At 39.8% G+C, this 26,170-nt stretch overlaps 1 protein-coding gene across 5 annotated transcripts in view; it reads left to right on the top strand.

The window, feature by feature from the left end:
- The first annotated feature begins 1,114 nt into the window (after nucleotides 1–1,114).
- The window catches only part of LOC106594602 (uncharacterized), a 126,609-nt gene continuing 101,553 nt past the window's right edge, over nucleotides 1,115–26,170 (top strand). For 2 of the 5 annotated variants that reach the window (XM_045713241.1, XM_045713239.1), the window contains exons 1-8: nucleotides 1,153–1,314; nucleotides 1,581–1,619; nucleotides 1,715–1,776; nucleotides 2,347–2,507; nucleotides 2,700–2,828; nucleotides 2,972–3,083; nucleotides 3,160–3,226; nucleotides 3,323–3,369. In XM_045713241.1, coding sequence (XP_045569197.1) covers nucleotides 1,307–1,314; nucleotides 1,581–1,619; nucleotides 1,715–1,776; nucleotides 2,347–2,507; nucleotides 2,700–2,828; nucleotides 2,972–3,083; nucleotides 3,160–3,226; nucleotides 3,323–3,369 — 625 coding nt within the window. In that variant the 5' untranslated portion in view covers nucleotides 1,153–1,306. Of the gene's footprint in view, nucleotides 1,315–1,580; nucleotides 1,620–1,714; nucleotides 1,777–2,346; nucleotides 2,508–2,699; nucleotides 2,829–2,971; nucleotides 3,084–3,159; nucleotides 3,227–3,322; nucleotides 3,370–26,170 lie in introns of all 5 variants that reach the window. The other 3 variants (XM_045713240.1, XM_045713243.1, XM_045713246.1) reach the window with 3 other exon arrangements.

Genomic DNA, 26,170 nt, shown 5'->3' with positions numbered 1-26,170 from the left:
ATGTACCCACCATTGTGCTACCCTACAGAGTGCTGTTGAGGCTACTGTAGACCTTCATTGCAAAACAGTGTGTTTTAATAAATTATTTGGTGACGTGAATGCATTTACTATAGTTTATCTAAAAATGATAACTTTTATAAATGTTTTTAAAAAAATCATGAAATTCACTGAGGAGGACGGTTCTCTCCTTCCTCCTTCTGAGGAACCACTGCAGTCTGAAAAGGTTTTGGATTTTGTTTAACACTGTAGGATGTAAAGCCTTCCCACTGGGCACAGGCATCAGTTCAACGTCTAATATTGATTTATATTATTGGATATAGGTTAAAAGGTTACAACATTCCTTAACTTTTTACAAATCCAATCAGGTTTCCACATTGATTCAATGTGTTAGCTAATCCAAGTTTATCATTTTAAAAGGCTAATTGATCATTAGAAAACCCTTTTGCAATTATGTTAGCACAGCTGAAAAACTGTCATGTTGATTAAAGAAGCAATAAAACTGGCCTTCTTTAGACTAGTTGAGTATCTGGAGCATCAGCATTTGTGGGTTGGACCACAGGCTCAAAATGGCCAGAAACAAAGAACTTTCTTCTGAAACTCATCAGTCTATTCTTGTTCTGAGAAATGAAGGCTATTCCATGCGAGAAATTGCCAAGAAACTGAGGGGTATGCTCTGTGTCTTCTGTCAGAGCAGGAGATGTGTTGTTAGAACTAGCAGGATGTTGATGTGATTCTAGTCTGTTAGAACAGGAGATGTGTTGTTAGAACTAGCAGGATGTTGATGTGATTCTAGTCTGTCAGAACAGGAGATGTGTTGTTAGAACTAGCAGGATGTTGATGTGGTTCTAGTCTGTCAGAACAGGAGATGTGTTGTTAGAACTAGCAGGATGTTGATGTGATTCTAGTCTGTCAGAACAGGAGATGTGGTGTTAGAACTAGCAGGATGTTGATGTGATTCTAGTCTGTCAGAACAGGAGATGTGTTGTTAGAACTAGCAGGATGTTGATGTGATTCTAGTCTGACTGATAATGAGAGTGGGCAGGGCTGAGGCTTTTAGGACACAACCACTAGTGTAGAGAGGACGGTACGGGCTGGTTGCTGTTCTGCAGTACCTTATCATTTCCTCATCTCTTCTCCTCACGTCATCTGATTTCACTCCTCCTCCTCCTCTTCAACAGTGACTAATCCAAGCCAGAAGCAGGTAGAAAAGAGCAGATGTCCTGAGCTATCCTACCAGGACCAAGCTACTACTACTACTGTCACTGTGTTACTAGCTAGCTCAGGTACTTTCAACATTCTCTGATCTATGTACAGGTAATGTACTATGTTACAGATGGAGCTGCTCTGTTATGTCATGTTAACTTATGTCACTTAAAAGTTGTGTTATGTTTTGTCATGTTATGTTACGCAATGTCATTTTAAGTTATGTTAAATGCATAATGTACGATTCTAGCGCAATGACTGGAAGTGTACAGGTACATTAGCAATGCTACCGTACCTGGAGACTTCCAGTCATTGCGCTAATGCTAGTTAGCATTGGCTCACAAAATAACCACTAACTGCCTTCATAACGCACGCAGAGACATTGAAATGGTATCCAGTAGTTCATCTGACTCTGGGTAAGTAGAACAAGGATGGCAGAATGTCTTATGATCCCTTCAACACTTTATTAAAAGTTATTAAATGTAAGGCTAAGTTATGTTGTGCAATGCAGATCGGTTGGCAGGATGTCTCTGCTGCTTTGTTGTGTAGTGATGGCTCTGCACCTCACAACAGGTAAATATAAAACTTGAAAAACAAACTGTGTGTGTGTAAACAGTTGAATTGATTGACAAAGAACACACTCTGTGTTCTGTTAAAAAAAATATATTTATCCTTTATTTAACTAGGCAGGTCAGTTAAATTCTTATTTTACAAATTCTTATTTATTTAAACAGGTAACTCTTTGTCCACACTATAGCAGGAGGTATAAAGCCATAAAACGTACGTTTTTCCAGCATCAGACTTTGATTGATAACGTCAAAGGCCACACTGAAATCTAACAAAACAGCTCCCACAATCTTTTTGTCATCAATTTCACTCAGCCAATCATCAACCATTTTTGTAAGCGCCGTGCATGTTGAATGTCCTTCCCTATAAGCATGCTGAAAGTCTGTTGTCAATTTGTTAACTGTAAAATAGCATTGTATCTGGTCAAACACAACTCTAGATGCTATAAAGTATTTGAGGTGCTACTTGATCTAGCTTAGTTTGCACTTTTGGGATTATTCCATTAATTGCTTTAATGTACCAGGTAAACTAAGTCAACCACAGCTCTTTAACAGTACATACTGTCGGTGTGTGTAGTTGTTGTTCCAGGGGTGGATGCTGCCTCGGGGGTGGTGAACACTACAGAGGAGGAGGTGGAAGGGGTGGACTCCCAGTCACCATGCCCAGCCGGGTGGCATCAGAATGAGCATCGCTGCTTCTCCTTCTACCCCGTCTGGGCCACCTGGGCCACTGCAGAGGTAACACTTGTAACAGGGAGAGACAATTACTAATTACTACTACTATTTCACAACCATTGATACTTCAAGACTAGCAAGCACACATTTACATCAGGAAATGTCAATTTCTAGCCTGCATTGATCTTTGCTCCCTGAGGTAATGCCTGGGCTTTAGCTCAGCGGGCTAACAGTGTTTTCTGGCTGTCCCTCTAGTCGTACTGCTCCCAGCACAGAGGGAACCTGGTGTCGGTTCACAGCCCTGGTCAACAGATGTTTGTCCAGGATCTGGTCAGGAGACACACATACCAGCCGGTCTGGATAGGAGGCTACGACGCAGCTCAGGTAAACTGGGTCAATAATTCATCAGTCAGTCAGTCTGTCAATCAATCTGTCAAATGTCTACAGGTTACACAGGCAAAAGCTCAATGTACTTTCTGTTTAAAAACAAAAAGCAGTGCAATCAATCAATGTTTTTCTGTGATAAGGAGGGGATGTGGCTGTGGAGTGACGGCTCAGCTGTTGACCGTTTTTACTGGGAGGAGGATGAGCCCAGTAACTCTGGACAGGGGGAGAACTGTATGGAGCTACACACAGGAGGTACACACACACACACACACACACTCTGAGCACATTGAAATAACTGAAGTGTGATTTGTTGTTGCCTTGACAACAGGTGGGCAGGGCTGGAATGATGTGTCCTGTGGAGAGCTGAGGTTCTATGTGTGTTCTATGGAGACAAGGTAGCAGGACAACACTGTCTTGTATCTGGACATGTTCTTACAGAGACCATATTAACACTAAATTACATTCATGTATTTTTTTTCATTTTCTTTTAGATCTGGTTTAGCAGGAATGCAAAGTCAGAAGAAAGCACACGAGAGAGGTAGGCTTGCCTTGGCCCATTGCCTAGGCTAGACAATATGTTTATTGTGTTACAGGTACAGTTCCTTGTTGAATGGCACTCTGACATTTAGAAGATGATTAATGACGCTTGTGAACGCATTGCCCTTTAACACTTTAAAACGTGTTGACCGGTCTGGAATTGTTTTTAAACTATTAAGCTTTTTGTCCTCCTAGAAAATCTCTTCCTCTTTAATAGGATATCTTCAACATTCTAAAGTTCCCTTTATTTAACCTCTTACATCAAGACGTTCCGCTAGCGGAACACCTGCTCCAATATCCAATGATAGGCGTGGCGCGAATTACAAATTCCTCAAAAATACAAAAACAGATTTACTATTACAAAAGTTTGATTACCTTTGTTGTCTTCGTCAGAATGCACTCCCAGGACTGCTACTTCAATAACAAATGTTGGTTTGGTCCAAAATAATCCATCGTTATATCCAAATAGCGGCGTTTTGTTCGATGCGTTCCAGACACTATCCGAAATGGTAAATCAGGTTTACGAGCATGGCGCAATTCGTGACAAAAAAATTCTAAATATTCCATTACCGTACTTCGAAGCATGTCAACCGCTGTTTAAAATCCATTTTTATGCCATTTTTCTCGTAAAAAAAGCGATAATATTCCGACCGGGAATCTCCTTTTAGCTAAACAGAGGAAAGAAACAAAGCTTTCGGTCGACGCGGGCACGAGCCTGTGTCTCACAGTACTGTAACCAGCCACTACCCAAACGCGCTACTTTTTTTCAGCCAGAGCCTGCAAAGCCACGATTCAGCTTTTTGCCGCCTTCTGAGAGCCCATGTGAGCCGTAGGAAGTGTCACGTAACAGCAGAGATCCTTTGTAATGTATAGAGATGGCAAAGAAGGCCAAGAAATGGTCAGACAGGGTACTTCCTGTACAGAATCTTCTCAGGTTTTGACCTGCCATTTGAGTTCTTTTATACTCACAGACACCATTCAAACAGTTCTAGAAACTTTGGAGTGGTTCCTATCCAAAGCCAATAATTATATGCATATTCTAGTTACTGGGCAGGAGTAGTAACCAGATTAAATCGGGTACGTTTTTATCCAGCCGTGTCAATACTGCCCCCTAGCCCTAACAGGTTTAAAATAACTTTACTGGGTAATCACACTTTGCGATAAAAGGGGATGCGATACTCAGAAAAATAGGCTACCGTTACAGGTCAGCGCCATCTTGGAACAATCACATATCAAATCTAGTCTTGTATACTATTGTCAATAATCCCTTACCTTTGATTATCTTCATCAGAAAGCACTTCTAGGAATCCCAGGTCCACAACAAATGTATTTTCGTTCGAAAAAGTTAATCCTTTATGTTCCAATAGCTTATTCTTGTTAACGCAGTTCTGAAGGCTGCACCAAAAGTTCCGTCGTGCGCGGGACTCCACCTTCGAAAAAATGCATTTTTTTTATTTAGGTTCGTTCAAACGTTGTATAACATAAATCTTTAGGCCCTTTTTCAACCAGAGCTCCAATAAGATTCAAGGGGGACGATTGCATTGTGTTTCAAAACTTTTCGAAAGGGGAGGGTAGCCAGGGGCGCCGGCGTCATAATGGTGATGGCCCTCTCCGTGTGACCACGTTCCACTGCGTCTCATTCATTCAGTTTTCACAGTAGAAGGCTCAAATCACTTTGTAAAGACTGGGGACATCTAGTGGAAGCAATAGGAAGTGCTCAATGAACCATTGCTCACTGTGTGATTTACAGGCAAACTGATGAAGTGGAGTCCGCAATTCAGAATTCCCCTTCCTGTTACGATCGGTCTCGGGGTTTTGACTGCCATATGAGTTCTGTTATAATCACAGACACCATTCAAACAGTTTTAGAAACTTTAGAGTGTTTTCTATCCACAAGTATTAATTATATGCATATCCTAGCTTCTGAGTTTGAGTAGGAGGCCGTTTAAAATGGGCACAAATATTTTTCAAAAATCGCTGTAGCGCCCCCTATCCTAGGCGAACGACAAGAGGTTAAGATTTATCTGTGCTGCTTTGTATGGTTTTAAATGCCTATGTGCTTGTCTGTGTAAATAGTCATATCTCTTCCTAGCGAATTTACCAAACATAAACTTAAAATCAAAACTAAAATACATGCCAATGGAGCCGATAGTCTCTCCATGAATTAATATCCTAAAGCTAAGCGAATCGAACTAAATTCTCTTACTATCTTCTCCTCCTGGCCTCCCTCTTTTCTTACTGCTACTCCCAACCCTCAAGGTTTCAGCAGTGAGGATGAGGACTTCTCCGTCTGCCCTTCCTTCTATCTGTCTGTCGCTCTTTCTCATAACAGTCAGTATAACATATGGGTTGTTTCCAAATATTGACTAAATGTCTCACTGTCTCCCTGGTTGCACTCCTGGATTTAAAAAAAAATCTACATGTAGTTTTATCAAGATTATTGCATAATTAAGTACGTTTATCTGTTACTCTCAATGATCCTGGATCACAGATGTCATATAACCCTGTCCTGTTAGCTTAGAATATGTCCTAAATACTTGACATAAGTCTACCATTACTAAACTTTTCTTGCTAAGATTATAGCCTTATTCCACAACAAAATATAATAATACTATTATATAAATACCACCGCCTTGTTGTGTTAAATCTCTTCCACTGAATTCAACAACAGCTGACTACCTAAGGGAATATAAACTTGGCTAGATAATGTACAGGAATACTACTACTGGTCAAAAGATATTCAAATAACATAATCCGATCAAAATGACTAATCTGAACAATTCCACAAAGAAAAATCATTGTACCCTTATCGTCATTCTGCCTTATCATTGGTTCAAATTACCAATATGTCTAAGAACTTTAATCTCCATCATCTTTTTCAGTTATACAAATTTCCTTTAAAATTAGTATTACAAATGACCTTAAATTCACCATCCAAATGGCTTTTCAATGGGGCTGATCAGACTACAAAGGGAAGCCATTATAGAGGTCAAGAGTCATACCACCCCTTCACAGAACTGTTTCTTACTTTATTAGACAAATTAAAGAAAAACCTTCAAAATATGTAAAATATGTAGAAAATGTTATCTCAGGTTCCCAGAACATTTCCCTTATCCAAAGACTTCACGTGTTTAATTAAAACTCATTAAACAAAACTTCAACGATTCCATGTGTGTGTAACTTCTAAGATTCCATATGTGTGTATACCCCTAAATCCTGTCCCTAGGAATTTCAAACGCTCCTTTTTCCAGAAAATACAACCACTTGGTCAGCATTTCATCATACTACACCGATTCAGAAACCCAAACTTTGACTACAAACAAAACCTAATGATACTTATAATTCCATTGTACTCCCCCCCAATCATTAGTTTTAATCTACATCAATGTATGTGTATGCTTAATTGAACATGCGCCTTAGACATAATTATCCTGGTATCATTACTAGACCAATGTCCAACAAATATGTGATAGCTTTTTCGCCTTTGGATTGTTCCTGTTACCCCACTAAATGAAACTAAATTCGGTCGCAAATGTAGTACATTTCTCAGCGTAAGGAATCAGCAATATTTAATCCCAGGTATTTAATAAAAATGTTGTTTGAGACGTGTTCTCCCATGTCTCCTTTAACATACTTCAGTTGACTTCCATCCGTCCTGGAGGAAAGAATCCTACTCAAACACATTAGACAATAAAATGTTTAATTAAGTGAAATCAACACCAAAAATAAACAATAAACAATAAGCAAACCCACAACCCTTTTCCAGCAATCAAATCACTTCAACCTGTTGCATAAATTTAGTAAAAACAATGAATGATCTGCCTTCTGTCTGTTCAGGGTCTGAAGTTCCAATGTATGCAGATGATACATTGATCAATGCATGCAATTTTAACAAATAACCTACACAATTTTTAGCCTTTTCCTAAGTGCTTTTTCATTTTTTCACTCCCCCTATAACACCGCGGGAAACAACACTTTACAATAGTGCATCTAAATCTTTAGAACCCACTACTGTAATGGTTCAGATGACAAAGTTGCTCAGAGACTCATGTTTGCATCTCAATAAAAAAAATACAAATAAAAAAAAACCACAAAACACAGTCTGCATGTTTCTCACAAAGAAAACAACTGATGCCTCTGAGACAGAAGTCTATGTATCAGGGGGAAAGTTCCACGTGATATCTGATTTTAAGTTCCACGGCCTCATACTTGATTCTAACCTCTCTTTTAAAAAGCAAATGAAAAAGGTAATTCAAATAACCAAATGCAACCTAGCTAATTTCCAAAACATATGAAATTGTTTTACTACAGAGGTACCAAAACTATACTTCAAGTGCTCAGAGCGAGTGACGTCACCGATTGAAACGCTATTAGCGCGCACCAGCGCGGTTACACTCACCCCCTTACAAAGAGCGCGTCCTCGCGTTAGCGTGCGACTCTACATCCTACAGGAATGCGCACGCCGGCAAGGCACACGCACAACTGTGATTAATTTGCACTGTTCCTGCGAAATAAAATTAACTCAACCTGCAATTCACTTTACTGACCTGACATTGTTTCACGTAATGGAAAAAGATTTTAAGGTTAGAATACATTCACTTCTTGTTCAATCCACTGGTATTACTTAACAATCAAACCAAGAATCAATAACCAGAAACTATCACAGAGTTTTTACGATTTGCAAGCGTCCCACCCAGGGAGGTTAATGTAGCTAACTTCCTACTGTTGAATTAACTGCTAAAGAACTAGTTTAATGTAGCTAACTTCCCACTGTTGAATTAACTGCTATATAACTAGTTTAATGTAGCTAACTTCCTACTGTTGAATTAACTGCTATAGAACTAGTTTAATGTAGCTAACTTCCCACTGTTGAATTAACTGCTATAGAACTAGTTTAATGTAGCTAACTTCCCACTGTTGAATTAACTGCTATAGAACTAGTTTAATGTAGCTAACTTCCCACTGTTGAATTAACTGCTATAGAACTAGTTTAATGTAGCTAACTTCCCATCATTGAACTAACTGCCAAAGAACTAGTTTAATGTAGCTAACTTCCCACTGTTGAATTAACTGCTATAGAACTAGTTTAATGTAGCTAACTTCCTACTGTTGAATTAACTGCTATAGAACTAGATTAATGTAGCTAACTTCCCACTGTTGAATTAACTGCTATAGAACAAGTTTAATGTAGCTAACTTCCTACTGTTGAATTAACTGCTATAGAACTAGTTTAATGTAGCTAACTTCCCACTGTTGAATTAACTGCTATAGAACTAGTTTAATGTAGCTAACTTCCCACTGTTGAATTAACTGCTATAGAACTAGTTTAATGTAGCTAACTTCCTACTGTTGAATTAACTGCTATATAACTAGTTTAATGTAGCTAACTTCCCACTGTTGAATTAACTGCTATATAACTAGTTTAATGTAGCTAACTTCCCACTGTTGAATTAACTGCTATAGAACTAGTTTAATGTAGCTAACTTCCTACTGTTGAATTAACTGCTATATAACTAGTTTAATGTAGCTAACTTCCCACTGTTGAATTAACTGCTATAGAACTAGTTTAATGTAGCTAACTTCCCACTGTTGAATTAACTGCTATAGAACTAGTTTAATGTAGCTAACTTCCCACTGTTGAATTAACTGCTATAGAACTAGTTTAATGTAGCTAACTTCCCACTGTTGAATTAACTGCTATAGAACTAGTTTAATGTAGCTAACTTCCCACTGTTGAATTAACTGCTATAGAACTAGTTTAATGTAGCTAACTTCCCACTGTTGAATTAACTGCTATAGAACTAGTTTAATGTAGCTAACTTCCCACTGTTGAATTAACTGCTATAGAACTAGTTTAATGTAGCTAACTTCCCACTGTTGAATTAACTGCTATAGAACTAGTTTAATGTAGCTAACTTCCCACTGTTGAATTAACTGCTATAGAACTAGTTTAATGTAGCTAACTTCCCACTGTTGAATTAACTGCTATAGAACTAGTTTAATGTAGCTAACTTCCCACTGTTGAATTAACTGCTATAGAACTAGTTTAATGTAGCTAACTTCCCACTGTTGAATTAACTGCTATAGAACTAGTTTAATGTAGCTAACTTCCCACTGTTGAATTAACTGCTATATAACTAGTTTAATGTAGCTAACTTCCCACTGTTGAATTAACTGCTATAGAACTAGTTTAATGTAGCTAACTTCCTACTGTTGAATTAACTGCTATAGAACTAGTTTAATGTAGCTAACTTCCCACTGTTGAATTAACTGCTATAGAACTAGTTTAATGTAGCTAACTTCCCACTGTTGAATTAACTGCTATAGAACTAGTTTAATGTAGCTAACTTCCTACTGTTGAATTAACTGCTATAGAACTAGTTTAATGTAGCTAACTTCCCACTGTTGAATTAACTGCTATAGAACTAGTTTAATGTAGCTAACTTCCCACTGTTGAATTAACTGCTATAGAACTAGTTTAATGTAGCTAACTTCCCACTGTTGAATTAACTGCTATAGAACTAGTTTAATGTAGCTAACTTCCCACTGTTGAATTAACTGCTATAGAACTAGTTTAATGTAGCTAACTTCCCACTGATGAATTAACTGCTATAGAACTAGTTTAATGTAGCTAACTTCCTACTGTTGAATTAACTGCTATAGAACTAGTTTAATGTAGCTAACTTCCCACTGTTGAATTAACTGCTATAGAACTAGTTTAATGTAGCTAACTTCCCACTGTTGAATTAACTGCTATAGAACTAGTTTAATGTAGCTAACTTCCCACTGTTGAATTAACTGCTATAGAACTAGTTTAATGTAGCTAACATCCCACTGTTGAATTAACTGCTATAGAACTAGTTTAATGTAGCTAACTTCCCACTGTTGAATTAACTGCATCAACTAGTTTAATGTAGCTAACTTCCCACTGTTGAATTAACTGCTATAGAACTAGTTTAATGTAGCTAACTTCCCACTGTTGAATTAACTGCTATAGAACTAGTTTAATGTAGCTAACTTCCCACTGTTGAATTAACTGCTATAGAACTAGTTTAATGTAGCTAACTTCCCACTGTTGAATTAACTGCTATAGAACTAGTTTAATGTAGCTAACTTCCCACTGTTGAATTAACTGCTATAGAACTAGTTTAATGTAGCTAACTTCCCACTGTTGAATTAACTGCTATAGAACTAGTTTAATGTAGCTAACTTCCTACTGTTGAATTAACTGCTATAGAACTAGTTTAATGTAGCTAACTTCCTACTGTTGAATTAACTGCTATAGAACTAGTTTAATGTAGCTAACATCCCACTGATGAATTAACTGCATCAACTAGTTTAATGTAGCTAACTTCCCACTGTTGAATTAACTGCTATAGAACTAGTTTAATGTAGCTAACTTCCTACTGTTGAATTAACTGCTATAGAACTAGTTTAATGTAGCTAACTTCCCACTGTTGAATTAACTGCTATAGAACTAGTTTAATGTAGCTAACTTCCCACTGTTGAATTAACTGCTATAGAACTAGTTTAATGTAGCTAACTTCCCACTGTTGAATTAACTGCTATATAACTAGTTTAATGTAGCTAACTTCCCACTGTTGAATTAACTGCTATAGAACTAGTTTAATGTAGCTAACTTCCCACTGTTGAATTAACTGCATCAACTAGTTTAATGTAGCTAACTTCCCACTGTTGAATTAACTGCTATATAACTAGTTTAATGTAGCTAACTTCCCACTGTTGAATTAACTGCTATAGAACTAGTTTAATGTAGCTAACTTCCCACTGTTGAATTAACTGCTATAGAACTAGTTTAATGTAGCTAACTTCCCACTGTTGAATTAACTGCTATAGAACTAGTTTAATGTAGCTAACTTCCCACTGTTGAATTAACTGCTATAGAACTAGTTTAATGTAGCTAACTTCCTACTGTTGAATTAACTGCTATAGAACTTTTAGAATGTTCTAATTAAGACTGATTATGCATTATGCTAATTTTAACATCTCTAACCCACTTACCTGTGGTAGCAGTTCTACAGGAAGAGAGAGACTGCAGATTCTTTCAAACAACAATTTTATAAGATTTGCAAAAATGAAGCAATCAACCATCACCAAGAATTGTTCAGTTGAAAACTTAACAAACGTAGTCGGGTCTCTGCTTTTATAGAAGAATACATCATTCTTGTGTCCGTGGCAGTTAGCAGATAGTGTGTAAAAGGTCATTAGTTGTCTGTGCAGATTGAAGATAGCACGAGGTTGATAGTCCGAGGGCTCAACCGTCTAACTGCATTCAGAACAACAACAAAAAATGAAATAAAATATAATGTTATTGGTCACATACATGTGTTTAGCAGATGTTATTGTGGGTGTAGCGAAATGCGTGTGCTTCTTGTTCCGACAGTACAGCAATATCTAACATTTATCTACCACTACTATCTACCAATATCTAACAAGTAATATCTAACATTTATCTACCACTACTAATATCGACCATTATCTACCAATATCTAACAAGTAATATCTAACATTTATCTACCACTACTAATATATACCAATATCTAACATTTATCTACCAATATCTAACACGTAATATCTAACATTTATCTACCACTACTAATATCTACCAATATCTAACAAGTAATATCTAACATTTATCTACTACTACTAATATCTAACATTTATCTACTACTACTAATATCTAACATTTATCTACCACTACTAATATCTAACAAGTAATATCTAACATTTATCTACTAATATCTATCTACTCGTACTACCCACTGAACGCTACTATCAACTATTTCTTCAACAGTCACTCCCTCTACTAAACCAGCCAAATAAAATGTAACACTAACAAACTTCTAAACTACTTCCATTAGATGCACCATATCCCTGTGGATCAGTTGGTAGAGCATGGTGTTTGCAATGGTGTTTGCAACGCCAGGGTTGTGGGTTCGATTCCCATGGGGGCCAATACAGGAAATAAAGAAATAAAAATGTATGAAATGAAATGTATGCATTCACTACTGTAAGTTGCTCTGGATAAGAGCATCTGCTAAATGACGTAAATGTAATCATATTTCCTCCCTAAATAATATCCTAAAACTTTTCTAATTCCTTATGAGTGGAAGTGTAGTAGTCTGACTATAGTTGTTAGTGATGAAATATGTGACCTAACTGCCCCACACTCCAAAGTAATAAGATTCACATAGTAGTCCATCAAAGTAAACAGACCAGATATTGGTGTATTTGTTATTATTTTTGACTATATTTCATTACTTTGCTTAAATAAAGCGTTTTAACATTTGTTCCACTGCCACAACAATACTTGTTGAGTTAAAGCAACCCCACAGGTTACCTTCATGGAAAATGACTATCTAGTTACTTATTTTCTTACTCACATTGGTGCTCTTTTCACAAGTATGTGTGGAATTTTCAGAACTCTTAGTACAAAACTCCAAACTGGTAACAGTTGCAATGCAGCCAGTCTTCTATTCAAAACCTTTTTATAGAGCATCCATTTTTGTTTGGAGACATCTCTCACCACACAACCATTGATCCAAAATATATGTTTACAGTAAAATACAATGAGAACATTGATTTAATCACCAAAACATAATGACATTTTCTCAACTTAGGGAGTAAACATTATTTATAATAATGTCACATGGCGAAAATCAAATCTCTCTGAAATGAAAATGGATGGCCCTCCCTTCAGCAAAATATATTTTCCGCTTGAAAATAAAAAAACTGAGGCAAGCTATTTCACCGCCTGGAGTTGATTGACGCACCGGTCCATCAATTGAAGTTACATAACAAAAAAAATCACATCAAACACTCTGGCTTTCTTAAAGCATTCTATTCATCAGCAAGCTGACCAGACTGTTGTAGATAGTGGCAGAGCCTGTTATTTAGAATGCAGCAATACAATTTACACACAGTGCTAATGGGACCAATCCCTCTATGGTTCAATGTGATTTTAGGGTCCTTTTTGGAGGATTTTTGGAACGGCTTGATTATGGATTTGTACTAAACAGAAGGAATAATGCCTGTCTCAAAACACGCCTGGAAGAGTTCAAATAGTATATGGAATAGTCTTTGGGAAATTAAGACATAAATGTATTGTTCCGATATCATTACAACATAGGTGTACTGTAATCAGATGATACAAATTAAATGAATGAATGAAAGAAACAAGGTTTAGCAGGCGTTAGTTAGCATCAAGCCTGTCTGGAGCATTTGGCCATAGGTTCTCATCCACATCACAGTAAATGCACCTGGTGAAAAACATTTTTGGAATTGCAAATAGAAGCCTGATATAGTTTTTATTATTTTCTACATTGTAGAATAATAGTGAAGACATCAAAACTATGAAGTAACACATATGGAATCATGTAGTAAGCAAAAAGTATTAAGCAAATCCAAATATATTTTAGATTCTTCTAAGTAGCCACCCTTTGCATTGATGACAGCTTTGCAAACTCTTGGAATTCTCTTAACCAGCTTCACCTGGAATGCTTTTCCAACATTCTTGAAGGAGTTCCCACATGTGCTGGGCACTTGTCTGCTTTTCCTTAAATCTGCGGTCCAACTCATCCCAAATCATCTCAATTGGGTTGAGGTCAGGTAATTGTGGAGGCCAGGTTATCTGATGCAGCACTCTATCACTCTCCTTCTTGGTCAAATAGCCCTTACACAGCCTGGAGGTGTGTTGGGTCATTATTGTCCCACTAAGTTCACACCAGGGATGGAGCATCGCTGCAGAATTATATGGTAGCCATGCTGGTTGAGTTTGCCTTGAATTCAAAATAAATCACTGACAGTGTCACCAGCAAAGCAACCGCACACCATCACACCTCCTCCTTCATGGTGGGAACCACACATGCGGAGATCATCCATTCACCTACTCTGCGTCTCAGATACAAGGCGGTTGGAATCAAAAATTGGGGCTCATCAGAACAAACAACAGATTTCCACCGGTCTAATGTCCATTGCTCGTGTTTCTTGGCCCAAGCAAGTCTCTTCTTATTGGTGTCCTTTAGTAGTGGTTTCTTTGCAGCAATTCGTCCATGGAGGCCTGATTCACTCAGTCTCCTCTGAACAGTTGATGTTGAGATGTGTCTGTTACTTGAGCTCTGTGAAACATTTATTTGGGCTGCAATTTCTGAGGCTGGTAACTCTAATGAACTTATCCTCTGCAGCAGAGGTAACTCTGGGTCTTCCTTTCCTGTGGCGGTCCTCATGAGAGCCAGTTTCATCACAGAGCTTGATGCTTTTTGCGACTGCACTTGAAGAAACTTTCAAAGTTCTTGAAATGTTCCACATTGACTGACCTTCATGTCTTAAAGTAATGACTGACTGTCGTTTTTCTTTGCTTATTTGAGCTGTTCTTTCCATAATATGGACTTGGTCTTTTACCAAATAGGGCTATCTTCTGTATAGCACCCCTACCTTGTCACAACACAACTGATTGGCTCAAACGCATTAAAAAGGAAAGACATTCCACAAATTAACGTTTAACATGGCACACCTGTTAATTATAATGCATTCCAGGTGACTACCTCATGAAGCTGAATGCCAAGAGTGTGCAAAACTGTCATCAAGACAAAGGGTGGCTACTTTGAAGAATCTCAAATATCAAATATATTTTGATTTGTTTAACACTTTTTTGGTTACTACATGATTCAATATGTGTTATTTCTTAGTTTAGATGTTTTCACTATTATTATACAATGTGTAAAATAGTAAAAATAAAGAAAATCCCTGGAATGAGTAGGTGTGTCTAAACTTTTGACTGGTACTGTAGTTCTGGATTGATATCATTAAATGTATTTCATTGTATTTATGTATCGTGTCTTGTGTGGCTTAATTAGTATGAGCATGGCACTAGCAACACCAGAGTTGTGGGTTTTGATTCCCACTGGGGTCACATACCAAAACTTTGGATAAAGCACCTGCTACATGAATGGCATATATTAGAGTGATAGTAAAATGTATTTTAACAAATGAGAAGAGAATCATATCTTAAGTAAAGTGAGGGTTGCATTGTGAAAAGCAATTTCTTTATATGAACATGTATTGCAATGTGAAACATGTATTTCTAGATGAAACACTACGTTTTGGTGAAAAAGTGTCTGTATGATTTTGTGTGTTGTAATAGTCAATTGAAAATGTACTCAGAGTTTTGAAACAACTGTCTTTTTGATGATCTGTTTTGGATTTTGTACTAATCGTTGCTAAAATGTACCACATACTTGTGAAAACTGCACCAAAGCAATACAAACAAAAATATATTTCTCTCTCTCTCTCCCCTCCCTCCCCCAGAGCTGGTTGAAGAGGTGAGTATTTATGACGTCCTGTGGGAGACCAGTGAGAGAGTAGCAGATGAGACCCTCGACACCGCCTTCCTCAGATGGATGTATTCCAGACGTCTGCCTGCCCACTGCTATGCTGACTTCTGCCACCAGGAGCTGCTATACCTGGACAGAGTCATCACCATGCTGCAGGTGAAAAGAAAATACATTAAATAAAACAAATACCGTAACGTTTTACTTACTATGACTGTGATACGTGGTTGTCATCCCTAGCTATCTTAAGATAAGTTGCTCTGTGTGTGTAAATGTGTGTATGCGTGTGTGTGAGCCAGGTGCTGATCAGAACAGTCCAGGGTCCTCCAGACATCATGCAGTTTCTCCAGAGAACACATCAACGCTACCAGGAGTCTCTGAAGGAGGCCCAGAACCAAACTCCACCACACCTGGTAAGAAGCTGTTATAACAATCACCCTTAATATATAATTTAAGATAATATATCTAATTATACAATTTAAAATAATATATCTAATTATACATTTTAAGATAATATATCTAAATATACAATTTAAGAAAATATATCTTAATATACAATTTAAGATAATATATATTAAAAAAATAATTTAAGAGGACTTAAAAGCAACTGGAACGTAGATGATTTATCAATTTAATAAACCTACCATAAATGTTTTCAATGACCCTTATTTAACCTTTTTTGTTTTGGTTAAATTCAAGTTTAATTTTGGTTACCCAAGTTTTGGTGTATGTAGACACACCGCCAAAAGGTAAATCAATAATATCTTCTATCTTTTCCCTTTTTGACTCCCTTTAGATCATTCAGTTCAGTTCATAGTCTTTTAGCGTTACAATTATATTTCCCTAAATTGGAATTTAGTTTGTTTATAGCTAGGTTTCCAGCCAATTGGTGACAGATTTTCATGGGAATATTATAAAATCTTCATATAATCAATATGCCATTTCAGAGATTCCTTTAAGAAAATTTGGTGCCGGACAACATGATAGGGAAGATTTTAATTTACCAGATATTTGAGAAACCCATATGCATTCAGATCCAACCTGGTGCTGCCAGAGGGATGTTGGCCAAATGAGCCACATTTACGTTGTAACGGCTGTCTACGGAAGAAGTGGACCAAAATGCGGCGGAGTTAGGGTTCGTCATTTTTAATGTTACGAACACTATGCAATTAACAAAACAACAAAACTGACAGCCAACACAGTCCTGTCAGGTGCAACAACAGTGACAAGCACAATTACCCACACCACACAACGGAAACGTAGGCAACTTATGTGTGACTCCCAATCAACCACAACCCTCTACAGCTGTGCTTGATTGGAAGTCACACGGCCAAAATTAAATGAAACAATAAAACACTCACTCCCTTCTGCCACGTCCTGACCCAACTACACCCTCTACTGGTCAGGACGTGACAGTACCCCCCCTCAAGGTGCAGACCCCGGGATGCACCTAAAAAAGGAAAACACAAAAAAAATCCCCAACAAAAAGGAACACCTAAACAATAAGGGAGGGAAGGGAGGGTGGCTGCCGTCACCGACGGCACTGTGCTACACCCTCCCTCCCCAACCCACCTATCCTGGAGGTGGCTCAGGTGCAGGACGTGGACCTCGCTCCACCTTCGGCGTCGCCCACTCTGTTGGCGCCGATCGCTGCGCCGGGCAGACGGGCCACTCGGGCTGACCCTGGCAGACGGACCACTCGGGCTGGGCCGGAAGGCATGCGGGCCACTCGGGCTGGGCCGGAAGGCATGCGGGCCACTCGGGCTGGACCGGAGGGCAGGAGGACCACTCGGGCTGATCCTGACAGGCCGGGCACCCTGGCAGATCAGGGCAGGCGGGCAACTCTGGCAGAACAGGGCAGTCCGGCCACTCTGGCAGAACAGGGCAGTCCGGCCACTCTGGCAGAACAGGGCAGTCCGGCCACTCTGGCAGAACAGGGCAGTCCGGCCACTCTGGCAGAACAGGGCAGTCCGGCCACTCTGGCAGAACAGGGCAGTCTGGCCACTCCGACGACTGTTGACTGGCGGGCAGCTCCGACGACTGTTGACTGGCGGGCAGCTCCGACTCAGGATTCACCAGGCTGGGGAGACATAACGGAGGCCTGGCTTGAGGAGGTGGCACAGGAGTGACCAGGGTGGAGAGACCCACTGGAGGACCGGTCCGTGGAGGAGACACGGGCTTGACCAGGATAGGGAGATCCACTGGAGGACTGTCCGTGGAGGAGACACGGGCTTGACCAGGATAGGGAGACCCACTGGAGGACTGGTCTGTGGAGGAGACACGGGTTTGACCAGGATAGGGAGACCCACTGGAGGACTGGTCCGTGGAGGAGGCACGGGCTTGACCAGGATAGGAAGACATGCAGGAGGCTTGGTTCTGGGCGTAGGTACAGGATGTGCAGGGCTGGGAAGACATGCAGGAGGCCTGTTTCTGGGCGCAGGCACAGTCTTTACCAGACAACCAGCACGCACCTCAGGACGAGTATGGAGAGCTGCCTCAGGTGACATCATACCCACGACACGCTCATTAGGGCGAATACCGTACTTTATGCACCACACTAGCAGCTCTCTCATCTCTCTCTCTCCTAATTTTCCCATTAACCCCGTCACAGTCTCTGTCTCATATCCCTCGCTCACCTCCAATGTCATCCCGACTGGCTCTGGTTCCGACCTCAGCTCCACCGACTGTCCCGTGTGCCCCCCCCAAAATTTTTTATTGGGGCTGCCTCTCGCGCTTCCTAGCCAACCATGTTACAGCGTAACATTCCCGATGGTTCCTCTGTCCAGCTGCCTCCACTCTCCTGAGTGCCTCCACCTGTTCCCATGGGAGGCGATCCCTTCCGGCCAGGATCTCTTCCCAGGTGTAGGCTCCCTTGCCGTCCAGGACGTCCTCCCATGTCCATTGTTCCCTTTTTCTCTCCTGTGGCTTCCTCCTCTTCTGCTGCTTGGTCCTTTGGTGGGTGGTTCTGTAACGGCTGTCTATGGAAGAAGTGGACCAAAATGCGGCGGAGTTAGGGTTCGTCATTTTTAATGTTACGAACACCATACAATTCACAAAACAACAAAACTGACAGCCAACACAGTCCTGTCAGGTGCAACAACAGTGACAAGCACAATTACCCACACCACACAACGGAAACGTAGGCAACTTATGTGTGACTCCCAATCAACCACAACCCTCTACAGCTGTGCTTGATTGGAAGTCACACGGCCAAAATTAAATGAAACAATAAAACACTCACTCCCTTCTGCCACGTCCTGACCCAACTACACCCTCTACTGGTCAGGACGTGACATACGTGCCCTAAAAAACTGCTATAATAAATTACAAAACACTATTACATTTGTTTCCATGTGTAGTATACACAAAACTTTATAGACATTTTCTTTATTGGTCTTTAGGCTACTTCCCTAAAACAACAATTGTCCACTATAGGACAATTGCATACTGCAGTTGAAGTTGGAAGTTTACATACGCCACCAAGGTTGGAGTCATTAAAACTCATTTTTCAACCACTCCACAAATTTCTTGTTAACAAACTATAGTTTTGGCAAATTGGTAAGGACATCTACTTTGTACATGACACAATTAATTTTTCCAACAATTGTTTACAGACAGATTATTTCACTTATAATTCACTGTATCACAATTCCAGTGGGTCAGAAGTTTACATACACTAAGTCAGTCCTTCTCATATAGTGGGGCGCGCCCCTGGAGGACCTCGAGGCGATGCCAGGGGGGAACATGCTTTTTTTTGCCGCAGGGAGTAGGGTTTTTTTGCACCGAACAAGAGCACGCAGCACAGAGCAGGAGATATGAAGTGCAGATAACAAACCCTTAAGAGACACCATGGAAAAATATTTAACAGGGATGAAAAGAAAGGCGGAGAGAGACGGAGATAATGAGACAAACGTAAGTCTCCCGAAAGCTAAGACGAGGAAATATGACGAAGCGTATGTAGCGCTTGGCTTCACTGTGACTACGGTGGGAGACGAGGAAAGACCGGTATGTTTACTGTGTCTAAAAATGTTGGTAGCGGACAGCATGAAGCCAAATAAATTAAGGCGTCACTTAAAGACATTTCACCCCAATCACACTGATAAGCCGCTTGAGTTTTTTTTCAGCGAAAACGTGCCGAATATTGCCAACAATCGTCCCGCTTTGTGAATGCTACTTCAGTAAACCAGCGAGCACTGTTAGCATCATATAAGGTGGCGTACCAAATTGCTCAGTGCAAAAACCCCACTCCATAGCAGAGGAGCTGATACTGCCTGCAGCATTAGACATGGTCTCTGTCATGCTGGATGACGCAAGTGCTGCAAAAATAAAAACTATCCCTCTGTCCAATGACACTGTCGCCAGACGTATAAATAACATTGCTAACGATCTTAAAGAACAGCTGGTAGATAAACTCAAAGACAAACGTTTTACCTTACAGTGAAGCAACTGACAGCAACAAAGACTGTTTGTTTATTGCTTATGTACGTTTTGACATGACAAACTCCCGGTGTGAGGATCTACTTTTTTGTAAATATGTCAGAGACAGAGCCACAGCTGAAGAGCTATTCAAAATGCTGGACTGCTATCTGTGAGGAGATGGGAGCTGAACATCAAGCTGTGCTGTTTCACAGTGAAGCAAGGTGGCTGTCACGAGGAAAAGTCTTGTCCCGAGTTTTTGAGCTCAGAGAGCAGATAAGAATGTTTTCGGAGCAGGAACACAAGTATGACCTCGCAGAAAAATGTAGTGATGAGAACTTCCTGCCAAACTGGCCTACCTGAGTGACATATTTGGAAAGCTAAATGAACTAAATCTACTGCTTCAAGGGAAAGATAAACACCTCCCTCAGGTCACAGACAAGATCAGCTCTTTCACTCGAAAGCTTGCAATGTGGGGCAGGCGACTTGATGAAGGAAATACTGATTCATTCGAGAACCTGCATGAATTTGTTGACACTACTGACTATGATGCCACCTCAGTGATTCCAGAAATTAAGGAGCATATTTCATCACTGATGGGATTCTTTAATCTAACCACACTGTCCGATTTCAAAAAGGCTTTACAACGAAAGCAAAACATTAGATTATGTCAGGAGAGTACCCTGCCAAAAATAATCACACAGCCATTTTCAAAGCATGCATATATGTCACAAAAACCAAAACCACAGCTAAATGCAGCACTAACCTTTGATGATCTTCATCAGATGACACTCCTAGGACATTATATTATACAATACATGCATGTTTTGTTCAATCAAGTTCATATTTATATCAAAAAACAGCTTTTTACTTTAGCATGTGATGTTCAGAACTAGCATACCCACCGCAAACTTCCGGTGAATTTACTAAATTACTCACGATTAATGTTCACAAAATACATAACAATTATTTTAAGAATTATAGATACAGAACTCCTTTATGCAATCGCGGTGTCAGATTTTAAAATTGCTTTTAGGCGAAAGCACATTTTGCAATATTCTGAGTAGATAGCCTGGCCATCACGGCTAGCTAATTTGACACCCACCAAGTTTGGCCCTCAACAAACTCAGATTTACTATTAGAAAAAGTGGATTACCTTTGCTGTTCTTCGTCAGAATGCACTCCCAGGACTTCTACTTCAACAACAAATGTTGTTTTGGTTCGAAATATTCCATATTTATATTGAAATAGCTCCGTTTTGTTCGTGGCGTTGAGGTCAGTATCCAAAGGGTGACGCGCGGGCATATTTCGTGCCCAAAAATTCAAAATATTCCATTACCGTACTTCGAAGCATGTCAAACGCTGTTTAAAATCAATTTTTATGCGATTTTTCTCATGAAATAGCGATAATTTTCCAACCGGGCGACGTTGTATTCGTTCAAAGAGAGAAAGAAAAAATGTAGTCCTCTCGTGCACGCGCGGCTCCAGTGTCAGTGTTCCCAGCCTGACCACTCACAAACACTGCTGTTTTTCGCCCAGAGACTGCAGAGCTCTCATTCCACTTTCTGGCGCCTTCTTAGAGCCAATTGAAGCCTTAGAAAATGTCACGTTACAGCAGAGATGCTGTATTTTTGATAGAGATGCCCAATAAAGGTCAACAAATTGTCAGACAGGGCACTTCCTGCATGGTATCTTCTCAGGTTTTGGCCTGCCATATGAGTTCTGTTATACTCACAGACACCATTCAAACAGTTTTAGAAAATGTAGAGTGTTTTCTATCCAAATCTACTAATTATATGCATATTCCCATTTCTGGGTAAGAGTAGTAACCAGTTTAAATCGGGTACGTTTTTTATCCGGCCGTGAAAATACTGCCCCCTAGCCCCAACAGGTTAACACTTTTTTGGTTACTACATGATTCCATATGTGTTATTTCATAGTTTTGATGTCTTTTCTATTATTCTACAATGTAGAAAATAGTACAAATAAAGAAAAACCCTTGAACGAGTAGATGTGTCAACTTTTTACTGGTACTGTATGTATAGACATATATTATTTAGATATATATACATACATACATACATACATACATACATACATACATACATACATACATACATACATACATACATACATACATACATACATACAGTTGAAGTCGGAGGTTTACATACACCTTAGCTAAATACATTTAAACTCAGTTTTTCACAATTCCTGACATTTAATCCTAATGAAAATTCCCTGTCTTAGGTCAGTTAGGATCACCACTTTATTTTAAGAATGTCAAATGTCACAATAATAGTAAAGAGAATGATTTATTTCAGCTTTTATTTCTCCTCTGAACAGTTGATGTTCTGATGTGTCTGTTATTTGAACTCTGAAGAATTTATTTGGGCTGCAATCTGAGGCTGGTAACTCTAATAAAGTTATCCTCTGCAGCAGAGATATATCTGGGTCTGTAGATAGCTCCACACTGATCTGGTACTGGTACTCCCTGTATATAGATCCATTCTTGTTTATTGTATTTTATTCCTCCTTTTACTTTCATTTCTGTTATTATGTTTTAACTGTGGATCATTGGGAATGCTCTTAAGCATTTCACGGTAAAGTCAACACCAGTTGATTTCAGAGCCTGTAACAAATAAAATGTAAATTAGATTTTGCTTCTCCTTTTACTCCTCCTCCATATCCTCCTCCTCATTCTTCTCCTCTACTTCCATCTCCTCCTCCTCTTCCTCATCCTCTACCTCCATCTCCTCTTCCTCCTCCTCCTCCTCTTCCTCCTCCTCTACTTCCATCTCCTCCTCCTCTTCCTCCATCTCCTCCCCTCATTCTTCTCCTCTACCTCCATCTCCTCCTCCTCGTCCTGCTCCATATCCTCTTCCTCCTCATTCTTCTCCTCTACCTCCATCTCCTCCTCCTCCTCCTCCTCCACCTGCCTACAGAACCGGTCCTCCATCCAGCCCTCTGCAGCCGTGTTTCAGTACCTTCACACCTTCCATAACCACATAGTAAACTCCCTGTCTCTCTTCCTCCTCCTCCTCCTCCTCCTGCCTACAGAACCTGTCCTCCATCCAGCCCTCTGCAGCCGTGCGTCAGTACCTCCAGAGCTTCCATGACATTGTGAATGAGGAGCCCATCTACTGGCTGGTGTCTCTGCTGCCCAGAGCCCTGCTAAGACCTTTCCTGGCAAAGAACCTGCCCCTGGGAGAGAGGACCAGACCAGGCCCCAGGCCCTGCCTCTACCCCGGCTAAACCTCTTCCCATGCCCCTGCTACCAGTTGGGGGAAGAAGACATGAAGTCAGACCAGAGGAACCAGAAGGACGAGTCAGGGACATATTACAGGTATATTGAGGATATTATAATGTATTACAACTGATACAATATAATGTATGCTGATTGATATTGATGATATGAGGTATGCTGATTGATATTTATGATATGAGGTATGCTGATTGATATTGATGATATGAGGTATGCTGATTGATATTGATGATATGAGGTATGCTGATTGATATTGATGATATGAGGTATGCTGATTGATATTGATGATATCAGGTATGCTGATTGATATTGATGATATGAGGTATGCTGATTGATATTGATGATATGAGGTATGCTGATTGATATTGATGATATGAGGTATGCTGATTGATATTGATGATATAAGGTATGCTGATTGATATTTATGATATGAGGTATCTTGAGGTTTATAGCCTATGGAAGTTTATAGTGTCTCAAGTCCACGTTGTTGTGTTTAATCTTGTCAAGTGTGGTGATATTGTGGAGTGACTCTTTTCTAACCTGTTTCTCTCTCCAGGCCTCTACTGGAGAAGTACCAGGATGTGATAGATGTCTATAAGGCTGTCAACATCTTCAGAGTCCAGATGATCAACGAGAAGGCTCTATTCACCTCAAGGTGCAGTTAGCCTATCCAAGTCTACAGTTAGCATGATCCTGCTAACTAGGTTTACAGTTAGCCAGATCCTGCTATCTAATTCTACAGTTAGCCTGGTCCTGCTATCTAATTCTACAGTTAGCCTGGTCCTGCTACCTAATTCTACAGTTTGCATGGTCCTGCTATCTAATTCTACAGTTAGCCTGGTCCTGCTATCTATTTCTACAGTTAGCCTGGTCCTGCTAACTAAGTTTACAGTTAGCCAGGTCCTGCTGACTAAGTTTACAGTTATCCATGTCCTGTTTTCTAAGTCTACAGTTAGCTTGGTCCAGCTAAACAAGTCTTGCCAGGTCTCCCTCTCAAAACAGGCTCTCAACCCTACGGATCTCTTTAGCCTGGGCACCAATCTATTTTGTGATAACATTCTACTCCTTGTCAACATAATTTGGTATATGACATGGAGTACAAGAAGTGTAATCCCAACTAGCGCATTTGGTTTATTGAAAGTTGTGGGAACATGCATGTTTGGTTTACCATTGGTTCTAGGGAGGAAGTCATAACTTTACTGACTGGTAAAACGGAGCGTTTTTTAAACATTCTGAAAACAGAAGTGAAAACTTAGCCTGTTCTGGGAACATTAAGTTTAAGGTTGCAGGGAGGTTTCTGAGAACGTCTTACTATGCTTCCAGGGAGGTTCAGAGAACGTCTAACTATGGCTCCAGGGACGTTTCTGAAAACATCTAACTATGGCTCCAGGGACGTTTCTGAAAACATCTAACTATGGCTCCAGGGACGTTCTGAGAACGTCTTACTATGCTTACAGAGAGGTTCTGAGAACGTCTAACTATGGCTCCAGGGAGGTTCTGAGAACGTTCCCTGAAAGTTTTCCTGGGAGGTTTTTTTAACGCTCAGAGACAGAATTATAGGTTATTTTTACTTTTTTTAAACTTCCTTAAAACCTTCACTGAATGTTTCAATAATACTTTTAATAACAGTGTTATCTTTTTTGGCTTAACTTTTTAAAGTCCAAGCACAAATAGGACAAGGGGCTCAACTTTATGAGCTAGCTGGGATGTTAGCACAAAACAGGTCTGGATTTCAGGCTCTCAGTGAAACACTACAGTAGAACACGTGTATCACATTAACCAGGTGATCTCTGTATTAACCTCTTATGGCTAGGGGGCAGTATTTTCATGGCTGGATAAAAAACGTACCCGATTTAATCTGGTTACTAATCCTACCCAGTAACTAGAATATGCATATACTTATTATATATGGATAGAAAACACCCTAAAGTTTCTAAAACTGTTTGAATGGTGTCTGTGAGTATAACAGAACTCAAATGGCAGGTCAAAACCTGAGAGATTCCTTTACAGGAAGTGGCCTGTCTGACCATTTCTGGAACTTCTTTGCCATCTCTATCTTTTACTAAGGATCTCTGCTCTAACGTGACACTTCCTACGTCGTCCATAGGCGCTCAGAGCCCGGGAAAAACCTGAATGTCGTCATCCCAGCCCCAGGCTGAAACACATTATCGCCTTTCTCAAGTGGCCTATCAAGGTACTCTGGGCTTAGGCGCGTGACCTGGTCGCCCCGTCTTTGTGATTTTTTTCCTCTGTTTGCCGAAAAGGAGATTCCCGGTCGGAATATTATCGCTTTTCTACGAGAAAAATTGCATAAAAATTGATTTTAAACAGCGGTTGACATGCTTCGAAGTACGGTAATGTTATATTTAGATTTTTTGTCACGAATTGCGCCATGCGCACGACCCTTCTTTACCATTTCGGATAGTGTCTGGAACGCACGAACAAAACGCCGCTATTCGGATATAACGATGGATTATTTTGGACCAAACCAACATTTGTTATTGAAGTAGCAGTCCTGGGAGTGCATTCTGACGAAGACAACAAAGGTAATGAAACTTTTGTAATAGTAAATCGGAGTTTGATCAGGGCTAAACTTGGTCGGTGTCTAAATGGCTAGCCGTGATGGCTGGGCTATCTACTGAGAATATTGCAAAATGTGCTTTCACCGAAAAGCTATTTTAAAATCGGACATATCGAGTGCATAGAGGAGTTCTGTATCTATAATTCTTAAAATAATTGTTATTCTTTTTGTGAACGTTTATCGTGAGTAA

Source organism: Salmo salar, unplaced genomic scaffold (genome assembly GCF_905237065.1).
Source record: "Salmo salar unplaced genomic scaffold, Ssal_v3.1, whole genome shotgun sequence".
NCBI classification, from domain to species: domain Eukaryota; kingdom Metazoa; phylum Chordata; class Actinopteri; order Salmoniformes; family Salmonidae; genus Salmo; species Salmo salar.
Note: the sequence above shows the minus strand (reverse complement) of the source record. Positions and strands in the feature narration are given on the sequence as shown.